This window comes from Akebia trifoliata, chromosome 13, assembly GCF_017979445.1.
Source record: "Akebia trifoliata isolate Shusen 1 chromosome 13, ASM1797944v1, whole genome shotgun sequence".
NCBI lineage: Eukaryota > Viridiplantae > Streptophyta > Magnoliopsida > Ranunculales > Lardizabalaceae > Akebia > Akebia trifoliata.
In genome coordinates this window covers 7,437,326-7,452,999 of record NC_141387.1, presented here as the reverse complement: position 1 = coordinate 7,452,999, position 15,674 = coordinate 7,437,326, and the positions used below count along the sequence as shown (strand labels likewise).

The 15,674-nt window shown below is 37.2% G+C and overlaps 1 protein-coding gene across 1 annotated transcript; it reads right to left on the bottom strand.

Moving 5' to 3' along the window:
- Nucleotides 1–2,050: 2,050 nt before the first annotated feature.
- Nucleotides 2,051–2,673, bottom strand: LOC147387648 (histone H3.2). The gene has a single exon (XM_086420916.1). It carries the CDS (start codon nt 2,613–2,615, stop codon nt 2,205–2,207), a length of 411 nt encoding a protein of 136 aa, XP_086277042.1. The 5' UTR covers nt 2,616–2,673; the 3' UTR covers nt 2,051–2,204.
- Nucleotides 2,674–15,674: the final 13,001 nt, after the last annotated feature.

The window sequence follows — 15,674 nt, the reverse complement described above, 5'->3', positions numbered from 1 at the left end:
ATCTCATGGCTCGACCCTATGGAAATTTTCCAACATGCAATAAATAGTTGAATTCCACATTTAATTGGCTTGTCTCTTGTGGAGAGAATTTTACAAATTTTTTAAAGGGAAAATTACCCAAAAAGGATTAATTTTCTTATTAATTATTATAAAAAAATTAACAAATTTTAAAATTTTAAAATTGTAAAATCGTAGAACTAGCGTGTTAGGCTGAACGTAGAATATGAGGAAGGTTAATCTTACTAACTTACTAAGATTTCATATCTAATTAAAAGTCATTGAACTCAAGGTTGTAGAAGATAAAATTCTATGAACTTGTAAAAAAAATTAGTTATTTTTTTTATGTTGAATTTTAATTTTAATTTTAATTTTGAGAGTTCCGTGAATATTCGGTTGTTGTCCATTTTCAAAATCTTGGATCAACTCCAAAAAAAATTGTTTTTTGAATTTTTATCGTTTGAATCTAAATTTTCTCATGAAATCTAGAGGAAAGTATTGTTAAATTGCCAATGTAGCAATCCATTTGAACTCAACGACCTTTATAAGATTTCAAATCTTACTAAGTTTTTAAGAAGTCTTTTTCAAAAAGGATGGGAGGCTAAAAAATATTAGACAGTCCAACACTCTCAAAAAATGTTGGATAGTCCATCACTTTAAATCTCTTTTAGTAATTTACTAAAATATATTATTTTTTCAATAATAAATAATAAAATTAATATTATTTGAGTAATTCTTTCTTTTATAAAATTCTAAGATTTCTTTTAAAGAATTGCTATTGACACCCTAACCTAATTTCTTCAATTATTTATCACACCCTAATTGAAGATTAAAACACACCATTCAAACATTACAAAAGTCTTGTTCAAGTTATCACGTAAGCATTACAAAGCATTATAACACATTTAAACTAGGGGTGCAACTTGGTGTTAATTGGTTTTATTTGAGGTCAAATTGAAACTAAACCCACATAAGTCGGTTTCACTTAATAAGAACCAAAACCAAACCAAATTTCATTAGAACCGAACCAACCCAAATTAAACTAAAGTCGGTTTGATTCAATTTGATTCTATAAGTTGTTAATATTCTATAAATTATAAGTAACATTTTTAATGAAAAAATAAATATAAATTTTCATAAAACAAATCACTAACTTATCCATAAAAAATCATTAATTTATCCATAAAAGATCATTAATCTATGTCCTACCTCCTAAAATAATTTATAATAATTATTATATAAATATATATTTATTTATTGCAGAAGAGTTAAATTCAATTTTATATAAACTTAATCCAAAAATCGAACCAAATTTGATCAATTCTCCATCTCCATTTTTGTAACCCAAAACCAAACCACATCTTGTTTCAAACCACTCCAAAACTATTAATTTAGTTCAATTCTCAATTTGAACTAGATCAAGTTGCACCCCTGATTCAAACAACTTCAACAATTATTTACAATTAAAATTAGACTAAATTTAAAAAGGAAAAAGGCTAGAGTTCAAACCCCCTCATTAGCCACTCTTGGGGATTTAGCCCAAAATTATCAATGTTATGGTTCTACACAATTGCCGCATCAACCAAGTACAAACTAAGTGAAAATTTGAGTCAGATCATCATTAGTCTTAAAACAATGCAATTTCAGTTCATTTAAACCAATAAACTACCTTAATTTACTTTATTTACAATTTGGGGATAGCGCTCTATTGTGGTAATTTGGGATTCAATTTTACTGAATTTGGATATTCTACTCTAATCAACACCTGATAATCCCAAACAAGCAATCATGAGAGGGGAAATTGTACCCTAATTGTTTACAAATAGCTTACTTGGGATCCAAATTCCACATATATTTAATCTTATTATGCCATTTAAAAAAAAAAAGGTAAAGTGATCAAAATTACAGATCAACCCCATTCAATTAGGAAAGCCCAACTGAAGGAATTCCTTCAAGACCAAATCCAACCCATTTGTTAGTTAAAACTTCAAATCGATCAAACATTCAGAATGATTGATCTTCTCCATTGGATCCATCGTTTGAAAAGAACAGATTGATAAAAATATAAACTTTTCACTACAAATTTTAAGTGAGAACAGATCAGTTTGAGATTTGATGAGAGATACAAGATTCAAAACCCAGATCATGAGAACCCTAACTCTAGCCCTAATCTCACATCCTTCATTACAAACCACCATTACCATAGATCAAGCACGCTCACCTCTGATCCTACGAGCAAGCTGGATATCTTTGGGCATGATCGTAACCCTCTTAGCGTGAATCGCACAGAGATTAGTATCCTCAAAGAGTCCAACGAGGTAGGCTTCCGCGGCTTCTTGAAGAGCTGCAACAGCAGAGCTTTGAAACCTCAAATCGGTCTTGAAATCCTGAGCAATTTCACGAACTAAGCGTTGGAAAGGAAGCTTTCGGATCAAAAGCTCTGTACTTTTCTGATACTTCCTTATCTCTCTCAAAGCCACTGTCCCTGGCCTGAATCTGTGGGGCTTCTTCACTCCTCCTGTTGCAGGAGCGGATTTTCGAGCAGCTTTTGTTGCTAGTTGCTTTCTTGGAGCCTTCCCTCCTGTTGATTTTCTCGCTGTTTGCTTGGTTCGCGCCATTGAAGAAGAATCTGAGTGAGTGAGAGAGAGAGAGAGAGAGAGAGAGGGTTCTGAAAATGTGGAACGATAGGGAGAGGAGGATTTGGGAGGAAATTTATGGAGAGTTTGAAATTTTTGGCGGGAGGACAAAAGAGATCGAAACCGTTGGTTATGTTGAATGTTATCGACGGCTGTTATTGATCTCTTGAGATAGACACGGATCGAGGATAGCTGACGTGGCTCGCTTTTGTTCTATTCTTTTGAGTCAAACTAACCTGCCTCATTGTGTTAGAAGTCTTGCACAAGTAAACTCATCTTGGTTGGATCATAATTTAAAAGGAGATATTCTATTGTCACACCAAATTTTGCTAAGAACACCCCAATTCATATGAAATCATCTTAGAAGTAACCCCATCATTGCTCATGTACCAAAAATAGTGTGCGAGAGATATCCAACCAAGAAAGAAAAATGTGAGAAAACCATTGTACGACTCTTACCCCTAAACTATGAACGGTAAAACAAATTGAACACTATAGTTTGGGAAGTCTCACTATCAAAATTATGTTCGCTTTCGCTGCTTCCCTTTTCTGTACATTGTCCTCTTAGGTCTATTCTTCGAGGCCCTAAAGTCCAACATGGAGATGATCATTTGAAGCCATGTATGCATCAAAATCCACATCTAAATTTGTCACATCGAAAGAAACAATAGATATGGATGTCTCAATCGTTGACGTTTGTCAAGCAAGCCACATGTATAGAGGGTGTCAATTTGTACCCAATTAACCGATTACCCCATGTACCCCAAGATTGATTAGTCGATTTTGAGTCTACCATAGTGGACCTGATCATTTTTGGGTCCAATTCTGGGTAGCTATTTTGAGGACCCGATAAGAATCAAGTTTCATTTGACTACCCGGATAGTAAATTTATTTTATTTATAATAAAATTAGTAATTTAATTATGTACTAATTATGTACATTTTCTTTACCTTAATTACGATTCATTTTCCACGTTTACAATTTCAACAATAAATAAATGGTCCTTTCCATAATTTTCTACGATTTTGGTATCAAAAGTTTGATTTGCTTGAAGAATTCATTGTTAATTTTAACTTCCAAATAAGGAATTACAAGTTAAATTAATAAATTTATAAATAAATTTCTATTTTATTGAATACTTTTTTTTTCTCATTCAAAAGATAAAAAAATTTTAATTATCTATCTTAATGGCTACTCGAGGGGTATCAAGCATTTGTAGGGTTGGTTTTGGTACCAAGATTTTCATAGTCGAAACCAAAATCTATAGGAACCTGAATCAAAATTTTATTCAGGTTTCGAATTTGGGTACATGTGGAATTGGCCCATTGACACTATCATCTTCTTCAGCTAATGTATCATTATGATATGACCATTAGATAAAAATATAGCTCAAATTGCATAGTTTTTTTAGATAACAGTTGAGAAATATAACAATCATTAACTAACATTTTAATTTAGGGTAGCGATCAATGGCCAACAGTTTGGCAAACATTTTGGCAAACACATTTTTCAAAACATGGGTTAGAGGTCTTGGAATGGGCTGATTTTTGGTGATGATGATCTCTATGGTGAGGAGATCATCATCACCAAAAATCAGCTCATTCCAAAACTTCTAACCTCATCAAAAATGGTTTACAAAAAATGGACGGTTCACGATTTTTCAACTTGTAAAATGGGGCTAGAAGTTTTGGAATGAGCTGATTTTTGGTGAGGATGATCTCCTCACCATAGAGATCATCCTCACCAAAAATCAGCCCATTCCAAGACCTCTAACCCATGTTTTGAAAAAGTGTTTGCCAAAATGTTTGCCAAACTGTTGGCCACGGATAGGGACCCTTTAATTTATGTTACAAGACTTGTGGAGGATTGGATTGGAATGGACTTGAAACTCATTCGATGAGCATTGGTTCAAATTCTTATGAGATCAAGTTTTATTGGATTTCAACATTAGATCCAAGCCCAATCCAATAACAATTGAATAGGATCCAACTGGGTCAAATCCAATTTGATATATAAAATTTAAATAAACTCCATATATTTAAAGAAAATATATAATATAATTATATACTTCACCACATTTTATTGGATTTGGACTTGATTCGATAGGATATCAAATCAAATCCGTTTTGGAATCTAATTCCTTTATCAAGACCTAAAGTTATCCAATCAAAACGGATCGGATTTCGGATTCGATCCGATCCATTGACTTCCATACGACCTGGTCATCATTTTGTGTATCATAAGGTTTAGAAGTTGAGGAAGCCTTTATGGTTCCATCTTGGAAACCGAACGCCTTTCGGCCTTTCTCACGTGCACGTTCCCACAAGGCCACAACATTAATGTTTCTCTGGATTACTCAGCAAGACAATCTACCCACGTGATCAAACTCCAAACTACCCCTACTTTTCATCTTAATATCAAAAATGCCATTATTGTCATCTTATTAAGAAAGCTGCTCCTGCTCGCTCATACCATAGTGTGCACGTCGTCAGCAGAGCAGACCCAATAATAATAATAATAATAATAAAAGACTGACACATGGCATTTTTTTAAAAATTTAATATAATATCTTTGGTCCGCTGCAGTACACAGAAACAAGCGAGCACTCACTATCTCGCTCTTTCCTTTTCTTTGTATACTTCGATCGAAGTTGATCTAACCACGTGATAACAGGACCCACATGTTGTGTGTACCATCACAGATCATGGACCACCTCTTTTGGTTGTAAGCCAAAGTCCCCAATAATTTCACCAAATAATGGAAACTATATATGGCTCATTCAAGAATTTGCTATTGGAACGTGGGCATCGAATAATTCTGATCATGACACGTGGCATGATAATTTTGTGGGTTCTTTATCTTGATCAATTCTTGCTCTTTTATCTTCGTTTTAAGATGATGATGATAATGATCGAATTCTTGAATTGCGTGTACACTCCAACAATTAAATCAATCAAATTTCGTATCTGGAGATGTTTTTGGACAAGGTTCCATATCTTTGTCTTTTATCTTGTTATTTATTTGTAAATGGCATATTACCATTTCGTGAGCCGAATTTGATGAAATTACGATTTTGACTTTAATTACCAAAATGTGAAAGTGTGAGATCGCTAGTTTTTCAAGTGGCGAGATCGTAAGTTTTTTTTTTTAAAGGTCAACCGAGTTAAGGCAAACCCAGACTAGCTACAATCGAAGAATCGGAACACCACAAACATCTTGATAAATAACAGAGACAAGGTCGTTAGAGAGCAACTCACAATCTAATTCAGTATAACCTAAACAATTCTAATAAGAAGCAAACATGTCGACAGTCCTGTTGGCCTCTCTAAGGACATGGGTGAAGGATACTTAGTTGAATATGTCAAGCGAATTTCTTATAGTAAGGATCACGTGAAGTATACTTCACGGAAGGCTCCACCTACCCTTCAAGACTTGGATAGCGAGCAATGAATCAAATTGGATCTGAATCTTAGAGCATCCTTTAGAAATTGCTAACTTGATCCCATTGAAAATGCCCCAGAGCTCATGGGAAATGACAGAAATAGGAACTTCACATCCAACAATAGTCACCAAAACTTCTCCTTCACTAATTCTAATAATTGCTCCAAACCCTCCTCTACTCGTGGAGAAGGAACCATCGGAGTTAATGGCTCAAATTCCTCAATCTGATTTAGGCCAAGAGCAATACCTACTCGGCTTATAGATAAAGCTAGCTTGAAGGTCCTAAGCATGAGTGAATGCCCGATTCAATTAAGAGTCTTCAATGTCTTCTAGCAATCCCTTGAAGTTGATCAAAATATCTTCAACAATCTTGCGAATAATAGACTCCGGATCAAGGCATTTATTTTGATAAATTATATTGCAACTGTAGACACCTGAATTTGAGCGGGCCCTCGACACAGAATACCCCAAAAATCGAAAAATTGGAATGGGCCCCGAGGCCCAAACCTACAAGAACCTAATCTATTTTCAACTAATAAATGTCCGAGGCCGCTCACATGGCCCATGGACTCGCACACCTCACCACTCTCCTACATCCTTAAAACCAACCAACAACCTAAAACCCTACCCAATCTACTACTAAAGCCCAAAGCCCAAGTCCACTACCATTATTATTCAATCCCCTAACCAATTACCCACCTAAGCCCAAACAACAACCTAAAACCCTACCCAATCTACTACTAAAGCACAAAGCTCAATCCACTACCCAAATCCAATCCAACCCATCATCATCACATCAAACCAATCACAAAGAGATGACACATGTCATCATCTCCTTCCACCTCCCTCATTTAATCAACTCAACCCATAACCCTACCCTAACCTAACCTATTCCCCATCCTCTCATCACCAACAACTCAACCCATAACCCTACCCTAACCTAACCTATTCCCCATCCTCTCATCGTCAACCACCCACCTCACAACCCATACCCTACATACCCTAACCTATTCCCCATTCTCTAACACTATCAACCACCCACATCACAACCCATATCTATCCATCACTTTCCCTTAAAACACTCCCACAAAATCACCTCAACCCACACCTCCTACTATCACCCCCATACTCTTCTCTCCAATCATCCAACCACCATCACCAATCAACTAATCTCTTCATCTCCCCATTTGCCACATGTCATCATCCCTTCACCCCTCCCAAAATCCAACCAATCAACCTCTTACACTATCCATCCCCTCAAATCAAACACCTTACCTCTTCAACCATCTCAACACTCCTTCTCCAAACAACTCCCTTACACCACCATTCCTCCCATCAACCATCACTCATATCACCCCATCAAACACTCTATCAAAATGGATTTGGATAAGATCCAAACCATTTGGGTTAAAACACAACCCATTTCCCTCATTACAAAACTACCCTCATTTTCACCTCAAATTTCATACCCTTCTTCTCTCAAACCCATGCCATTACCCCTTATTTTAATCCCTCATCCTATTATACCCTTAAAACATCTCCCAACTTTTATAAAGACCCCTCCATTCTCCTCTTACAATAATTAATGAAATTTTGACAAAAAAACTCTAAAAAATCACAACTCATCTCAACTTTCTACTCTTACTCTACTCTCAACACCCAACTCTCAACTCATCTCACAACTCTCAACTCTCAAACTTCTCTCAAACAAATCAAGCAAGGAAAAAAAAGTCAATGAAGGTCAAAGGAAGTCAAGGAAGGGTCAAGGTGGGTTTGACAAAAGGGACACCCCCTCAACTCTCCTCCTCTACTCTCCCCTTCTTTACACATTCGCACACACCACCATGATTTAAATCATCAAAGGGCCCCTTCTTCAATAATGGTGCCCTCAATGATTTGGATCAATATCGAAAGCCCTTACACTTGAGGGCATACATACAATATTTTCGATTTTCTTTTCTTTTCTTTTTACTTTGGAATACCGAATCCGAGGTTACCACATTACGTGGATGGAGTAGGGTGCCTAACACCTTCCCTACTCCATAAATGGACCCCCTTACCTTGAATCAAAGGTTGGACCGGCCATACCTTATCCTATTAGAGTCATCAAAAAATGTCAAAATGACATATTTTTCAAAAATACAACTTCGGGTGACCATTCACACCCATTTCCGAAAATGAATGGTGGTGAAAGCGCCCTCGATCCGCGGGGTGTGCGGATCCGCTTTTGACCCTTGAGGTTTGGGAGTCGCCACCTAGTTATTACGGTCTAGGAACCAAATTGACCCTACAATGGATAAAAAGAACTAATCTACTATAGAAATCTGAATCCGGGGATCATGTTACGGGGTTGGAAGGTGTTAGGCACCAACCCCGCCCGGCCAATGCCGGTCTCTACTTATCCCAAATAGATCTACATTGCTAATGATAAAACCTAGATTAAAAAAATAATAAAAAACCTTACCTTCGATCTGCAAAAACACTATTCCCTCAGATCTGAAAAACAGTTCCTTGTACCGTACTTCCTTGCTTCGTTTTGTCTCCGGATCTGATTTCTGATCTCCGAGGCAAGGTGTCTCCTTCTTGGATCTGAATGCTTTGAATTTGTGGTGGATTTTTGGGATGTTTTTGGGAGGTTTTTGGGTGTTTTTTAGGCCAAAATAGGAGTAGGGGTGTTAGGGAAGGAGTTGGGGCTCCAAAATTAGGATTTTGGAGAGGGTATGGAGGCTTCTTCACCTATTTTTCCTAGGGTTTTTTCTTTGATACGAAAATAGGGTGTGGAGGCTCCTATTTATAAAGTTTTTTAGAAGCATTTAGGGTTTGATTAGGGTTTCTTTTAGGGTTTCAATTAGGGTTTTGACTTAGTCTTTAGGGTTTTAGGGTTTTGACTTTAGTCTTATGAGATTGACTTGATTAGTTTTAGATTAGGGTTTGGATTTAGGGTTTTGACCTTAGTCTTATGAGATTGACTTGATTAATTTAGATTAGGGCTTTGATTTAGGGTTTTGACCTTAGTCTTATGAGATTGACTCGATTAGTACCTTGACTTCAGTCTTGCTTGATTGACTTTAATTTTGACTTCAGTCTCACTTGATTGACTTTAATACCTTGACTTCAGTCTTGCTTGATTTACTTTTAATTTTTGGAGAACCCTCTTCTATTATATCTTTAATTCTTTGGACCCCCAAATGGAGGGGTCCTTAAAGAAATATCCCACGAACCCTCAACAATTTTGCCTGAGAGTCCAATTAATCGATTTTTTAGGTTCAACTTTTTAAATTAATTTCATTAATGTTTTACTTTAATTATTTAATGTTTTATTTATTAATTTTGAATTTTTTAATTATGAAAATTGTGAAATTACCGTTTTGCCCTCGGAGAGGATTTTTTACGTTTTAAGTCATTTTTCAATGTTCCAGGATGTTTTGGAATTAGTTTTTCGTAAGGAATTCAATGGGAATGTTGGTTTTTGTCATTTATGAAGTTTTTTGTATGAAATGATCGTGAACTTTATGAGGGGTATTTTCGTAATTTTGTCAAATTTTGTGAAAATTGGCGAAGTGGTTTACTTGGTTTCGATTTGTTGTTTTATGTGTTTGAACGGATTTTCCTAAGCGTAATGTAGGCTCTAAGGTTATTTTGAGGTTAGGGGTATTTTGGTAATTTAGTGATTTTTATCGTGAAGCTTCTTTTTGGTTTGCAAGATGATGATTTCTATGTTTATGGGGTCGTATTTTCCTAGCGTAGCGTGGTTTCTAAGTTTTGTCAGTTCGAGATACCTCATCCGGATTTCTGAAACATATCTGGTAACAAAATAAAGCATTAGAATAGACATCCATCATTGGGAACCTTTGCGATCGGGTTGACGACTTGATTAATCAGGCGGATGCAAAAATGGGGTGTCTACAGATGCCCCTCTTTGGCAGAGGGTTGAAGCAAACTAGATAGCAAATCTATCTTGGTAGATTAGTGCGATATCCGAATGCCAAAGCTAGTGACAGTTCATTTTGCAGCCTGATTTAACAATTCGTTGGGGTATTCGGATCATTGAGCATAAAACTCTCCTCGAACTAAAAAAAATGTCAGGTCCTTGAGCGCGAGCTCTCACTGGCAGTGTCAGATCCTTGAATTTTAAAAAAAAATTCTCCTTGACTGATATAACAACTGTGCAAGTGTGTGGGCTCAAAATCTGAGAGAGATTTCAAAGAGTTTGAGTTGGAAATGAGTCAAATCTGAGCATGAAGTAAATATAAACTGAGCATAATTCCAAGAAAACCCTTGGCGGCATCTGAGCATAGTTCTAAGAAAACCCTTGGCGGCATCTGAGCATAGTTTCGAGAAAGCCTTCGGCGGCATCTGAGCATAATTCCAAGAAAACCCTTGGCGGCATTTGAGCATAGTTCTGAGAAAACCCTCGGCGGCATCTGAGCATAATTCCAAGAAAACCCTTGGCGGCATCTGAGCATAATTCCAAGAAAACCCTTGGCGGCATCTGAGCATAGTTCCGAGAAAACCCTCGGCGGTATCTGAGCATAATTCCAAGAAAACCCTTGGCGGCATCTGAGCATAGTTCCAAGAAAACCCTTGGCGGCATCTGAGCATAGTTCCGAGAAAACCCTCGGCGGTATCTGAGCATAATTCCAAGAAAACCCTTGGCGGCATCTGAGCATAATTCCAAGAAAACCCTTGGCGGCATCTGAGCATAATTCCGAGAAAACCCTCGGCGGTATCTGAGCATAATTCCAAGAAAACCCTTCGCGGCATCTGAGCATAATTCCAAGAAAACCCTTGGCGGTATCTGAGCATAGTTCCGAGAAAACCCTCGGCGGTATCTGAGCATAATTCCAAGAAAACCCTTGGCGGCATCTGAGCATAGTTCCGAGAAAACCCTCGGCGGTATCTGAGCATAATTCCAAGAAAACCCTTGGCGGCATCTGAGCATAGTTCCAAGAAAACCCTTGGCGGCATCTGAGCATAGTTCCGAGAAAACCCTCGGCGGTATCTGAGCATAATTCCAAGAAAACCCTTGGCGGCATCTGAGCATAGTTCCGAGAAAACCCTCGGCGGTATCTGAGCATAATTTCAAGAAAACCCTTGGCGGCATCTGAGCATAGTTCCAAGAAAACCCTTGGCGGCATCTGAGCATAGTTCCGAGAAAACCCTCGGCGGTATCTGAGCATAATTCCAAGAAAACCCTTGGCGGCATCTGAGCATAGTTCCGAGAAAACCCTCGGCGGTATCTGAGCATAATTCCAAGAAAACCCTTGGCGGCATCTGAGCATAGTTCCAAGAAAACCCTTGGCGGCATCTGAGCATAGTTCCGAGAAAACCCTCGGCGGTATCTGAGCATAATTCCAAGAAAACCCTTGGCGGCATCTGAGCATAGTTTCGAGAAAACCCTCGGCGGTATCTGAGCATAATTCCAAGAAAACCCTCGGCGGCATCTGAGCATAATTCCAAGAAAACCCTCGGCGGCATCTGAGCATAATTCCAAGAAAACCCTTGGCGGCATCTGAGCATAGTTCCGAGAAAACCCTCGGCGGTATCTGAGCATAATTCAAAGAAAACCCTTGGCGGCATCTGAGCATAGTTCCGAGAAAACCCTCAGCGGTATCTGAGCATAATTCCAAGAAAACCGTTGGCGGCATTTGAGCATAGTTCCAAGAAAACCCTTGGCGGCATCTAAGCATAGTTCCGAGAAAACCCTCGGCGGTATCTGAGCATAATTCCAAGAAAACCCTTGGCGGCATCTGAGCATAGTTCCGAGAAAACCCTCGGCGGTATCTGAGCATAATTCCAAGAAAACCCTTGGCGGCATCTGAGCATAGTTCCGAGAAAACCCTCGGCGGTATCTGAGCATAATTCCAAGAAAACCCTTGGCGGCATCTGAGCATAGTTCCAAGAAAACCCTTGGCGGCATCTGAGCATATTTCCGAGAAAACCCTTGGCGGTATCTGAGCATAATTCCAAGAAAACCCTTGGCGGTATCTGAGCAAAATTGGCGAAGGAATGAAAGACTTTTGGGAAAGAATGAATGAATTTGGAAAAGACTGATCAGAGTGAATTGAATAAATCTGGAAGAGAAATGATCGAATCCAAGAATGATTGGATCTAGGAATGAAAAAATACCATATTAGTTGGTCTCTGGGCACAGTCAAATGTGAGATCCGAAGTGCTTTTGTTTGAACCTCAAGGATTTATCCAAAAGTTTTATGAATTTAAAACCTGAGTTTGAATCTCAAGAGTTTTTTGAAGAACTGTTATCAAGAAGGTAACCTTAAGTTTGAGGTTTTTAGGATTAACATTGCTCCAAGAACAAAATATCCCTAGTTTGACAATAAACATGGCATTGAAAATAATTGAACACATCATTAAAAAATGCCCCTAGTATAAGGGGGGAAATTACATATCTAGAGGAAAAAGAAAAAATGCCCCTTGTATGAAGGTTTGAAATATTTGATTACCACAAGCGCAATAAAGATCCAACTTTTAATTTTGATTAATTTTATTAAAGATTTTGAGTCAGGCTCAAGAGAACAAAATGTTTCCTTTTGAGACTCATCATAGAATTCACCATTCTCTCCATTGGTTTACTTGGGGAAGTAAGAATTTTCAAATCGATCGTAAACAAGATACTTGTGGCTTCTGAATCTATGCCAGGTTTAAGCTGAGTATTGAACTTGATTATTCGGATTTCTGATGTTTCAGCTCGAACTACTCTCAACTTGGGATTTTCTTTTGTTTTTCTTTGTTGCTCTAACTTTTGCCTAGATCGTCTTTTCAGATTTTCAATCTAGCGAGCTTGCTCTAACTTTTGCCTAGATCGCCTTTTCAGGTTTTCGATCTAGCGAGCTCTTCTTTTTTTTTCTTTGCTCTAATTGTTGCCAAAGTTGTCCTTTCAGATTTTCAACCTTGCGAACTTGCCTTAATTTTTGCCTAAGTCGCCCTTTTCGGGTTTTCAACTTAGTAGGCTTCATCATTTTTTATCTTTTTATTTTTTTTTTTGTCTCTGAACTTCTGGAGTTGCTACCTGATCATGCTTTGCTATCTTCCTTGACTTTTCGCACGGTACTTAGGAGGACTTTCATGGGTAGGCTTAGGACTGGGTATAAAAAGAAAGGAATTTTGAGGCTCAAAAACCCAAATGCCCCTTGTGTGGCATTTCCTTTTCAATTGTTTTCTTTTACCTTAAATTTTCTTTCCCATTTTGGATTTCTTTTTCTTTTGAATTTTTTTCTTAATTTTTTATTGTGTGGGGAACTAGATTTTTTTATTTTGATGTGGTCGGGCCTGAAGTGACTTCTCAGGTTGCCTACGTACCCCAAAATTTTAGGACCAGACCAAAACGTAGTTCGAATTTTCCCTCCCCTAGGTTAGGTGATCGGGCTAAGAAAGAAAAAGGCATAATTTTTCTTTTTGAAAAAGGTTGCAAAGGGGTTGAGAAAGGATATATTGAACTGGGTAACAGGAGAATTGATTCGGTCAAAGATGGCCTCCTTAAATGTAGTACCGCTTGATCTGGTCAAGGTTGGTTGGTTCTGGTAGTTCACCTCTATCATGATCTTAAAGTCTGACAACTTTTCCAGACAGTATTTCCAATTTAGACTCTCCTATAATTAAGGAGGAGTGTTCAATTTTCTTTGAAGTCTGATAGTTAAATCTTTGACTTGTAAATGATGAGCTTTGACCTTCTTGTCAAATGCACGGGTGACTCTTCTTAGATAAGCTTGCACATGGTACAGGGCTTTAACTCGTTTTCTTTGATCAAGTTTAATTATTCATACTGCTGACGAACCCAATCTGTTTCTAACAAATGATTTTCCAACAAGACCCTGAGAGACTAAATTTCCATTTAAACTGGCAAGACTGCTTCCATGTCATACACTAAGGAGTAGGGAGTAGCTCCAGTAGAGGATCGAATTGAAGTTCTATATGTCCATAGCGTGAATGATAATTTTTTTGACCAATCTCGATGTGATTGACACCTTTTCCTGATGATAGTCTTGAGACTCTTACTGACTGCTTCAAACGTTCCATTGATCTGAGGACGGTAGGGGGATGATTTGTGCTTCTGGATCTTCAACTTTAAACATAGAGTAATGATTTATGTTTTGAAGTATGACCCATTATCAGAGATCAGTTCAAAAGGTACCCCCATATCGACTGATAATATATGATTTGAAACTCAAGATGTAGTGAGGATAGCACTAATACATTTTTATAACATCTTCTTTGATTCCATTGATATAGACGAGTATCCATTCCATGTTGAACAACACCCAAGCTTGTACCTAGCATACCCTCATATGATCACACGAACAAGTCTTTTGAAATTTCTGAGTCAATTCATTATCCCATTGTGTTCCTCTAAAGATAAGATGGTTTCTATTTGAATCTCTTTAGGAATTTATTTTTCTTCCGAGGTCAATGACCTTTGTTTTCTTGAGCCCGACTCTTATCTTCTTGCTCAGGAGGTGGTTCCTTATTAGAGGAATTTCTCTTTGAAGCCAGTTATTAGTTAACTCGTTAATGCGCTCGGGTATTCAAAAATTTCCTTTATCCAATCAAATTCAGAAGGGGCGATAAACACCTCTATAGACTCGACGAACTAACTTGACTCAATAAGAAAGAGTAGACTCAATCTAAGGAGGACATGACCTTGCTAGGAAAAAGGACTCGAGTTAACCCAAATGACTCATGAAAACTCAAGACTACCCAAAATGGGTTTGATGAGAACTGAGACATTGCTTACAACCGGTAGGATTGAAGCACTATGATTTTCAAAGAACAACTGGATGATATTGAGAAATTTTGAGGTCATTTCTGACTGTGACTTGATATTGACGTTTACTCTAACTGACCGGATTTACAACCCTACCTAGACGATGGACGATTGAGCTTAGACACAATGATAACCCTTAAACCTCTTTGAAGGTGAATTTAACCAATTTCAGTGTCACCCCCTTGATAACATTTTAAATGAACCCTGAGATTTTATTGAATTTTGTGCACCAATCCATTAAAATGTTCATCCATTTAATGATTATTCAGAAGAAAAATAATTTTACTGTACTCTTGAAAAATATTGACAAATAATGTTTTCATTGAATAACAACTTCAAACATATTTCAATAATTTTTCATGCAAATATATATCTTTTGTAAATCATGTTTCCTTCATTTTCTTTTCTTTTTGGAAAATATTTTCTTCTGGAAAATATTTTTTCTCTGAAAAATAGTTTTTATTTGGAAAATATTTTCTCTTGAAAAATCTTGTTCTTATGGAAAATATTTTCTAGAAAACATTTTTTCTTAGAAAACATTTTTCCTAGAGAATAACACTTTTTCTGGAAAACACTTCTTTTGAGAAACATTTTTTCCTAGAAAATACTTTCTTTTTCTTCTTTGAAAATTCGATTTCCATTTTGATTTAAATGGCCCGGTCCATCAGGATTGTTGGATTGAGTTGGGCTGGGTCATTTGGAAGAGATGGGTTTTTTATTTGGTCGGTGCACCCATTTTGATTTTCAAAAATAACATTTTTTATCCTTGAGGACAATCATACACTCTGATCTCATCATTCACATACATCCATTTCATC

What these genes read in the sequence shown, in the direction of transcription:
- LOC147387648 (XM_086420916.1), bottom strand. Translation starts at nt 2,615, where the DNA reads ATGGCGCGAACCAAGCAAACAGCGAGAAAATCAACAGGAGGGAAGGCT.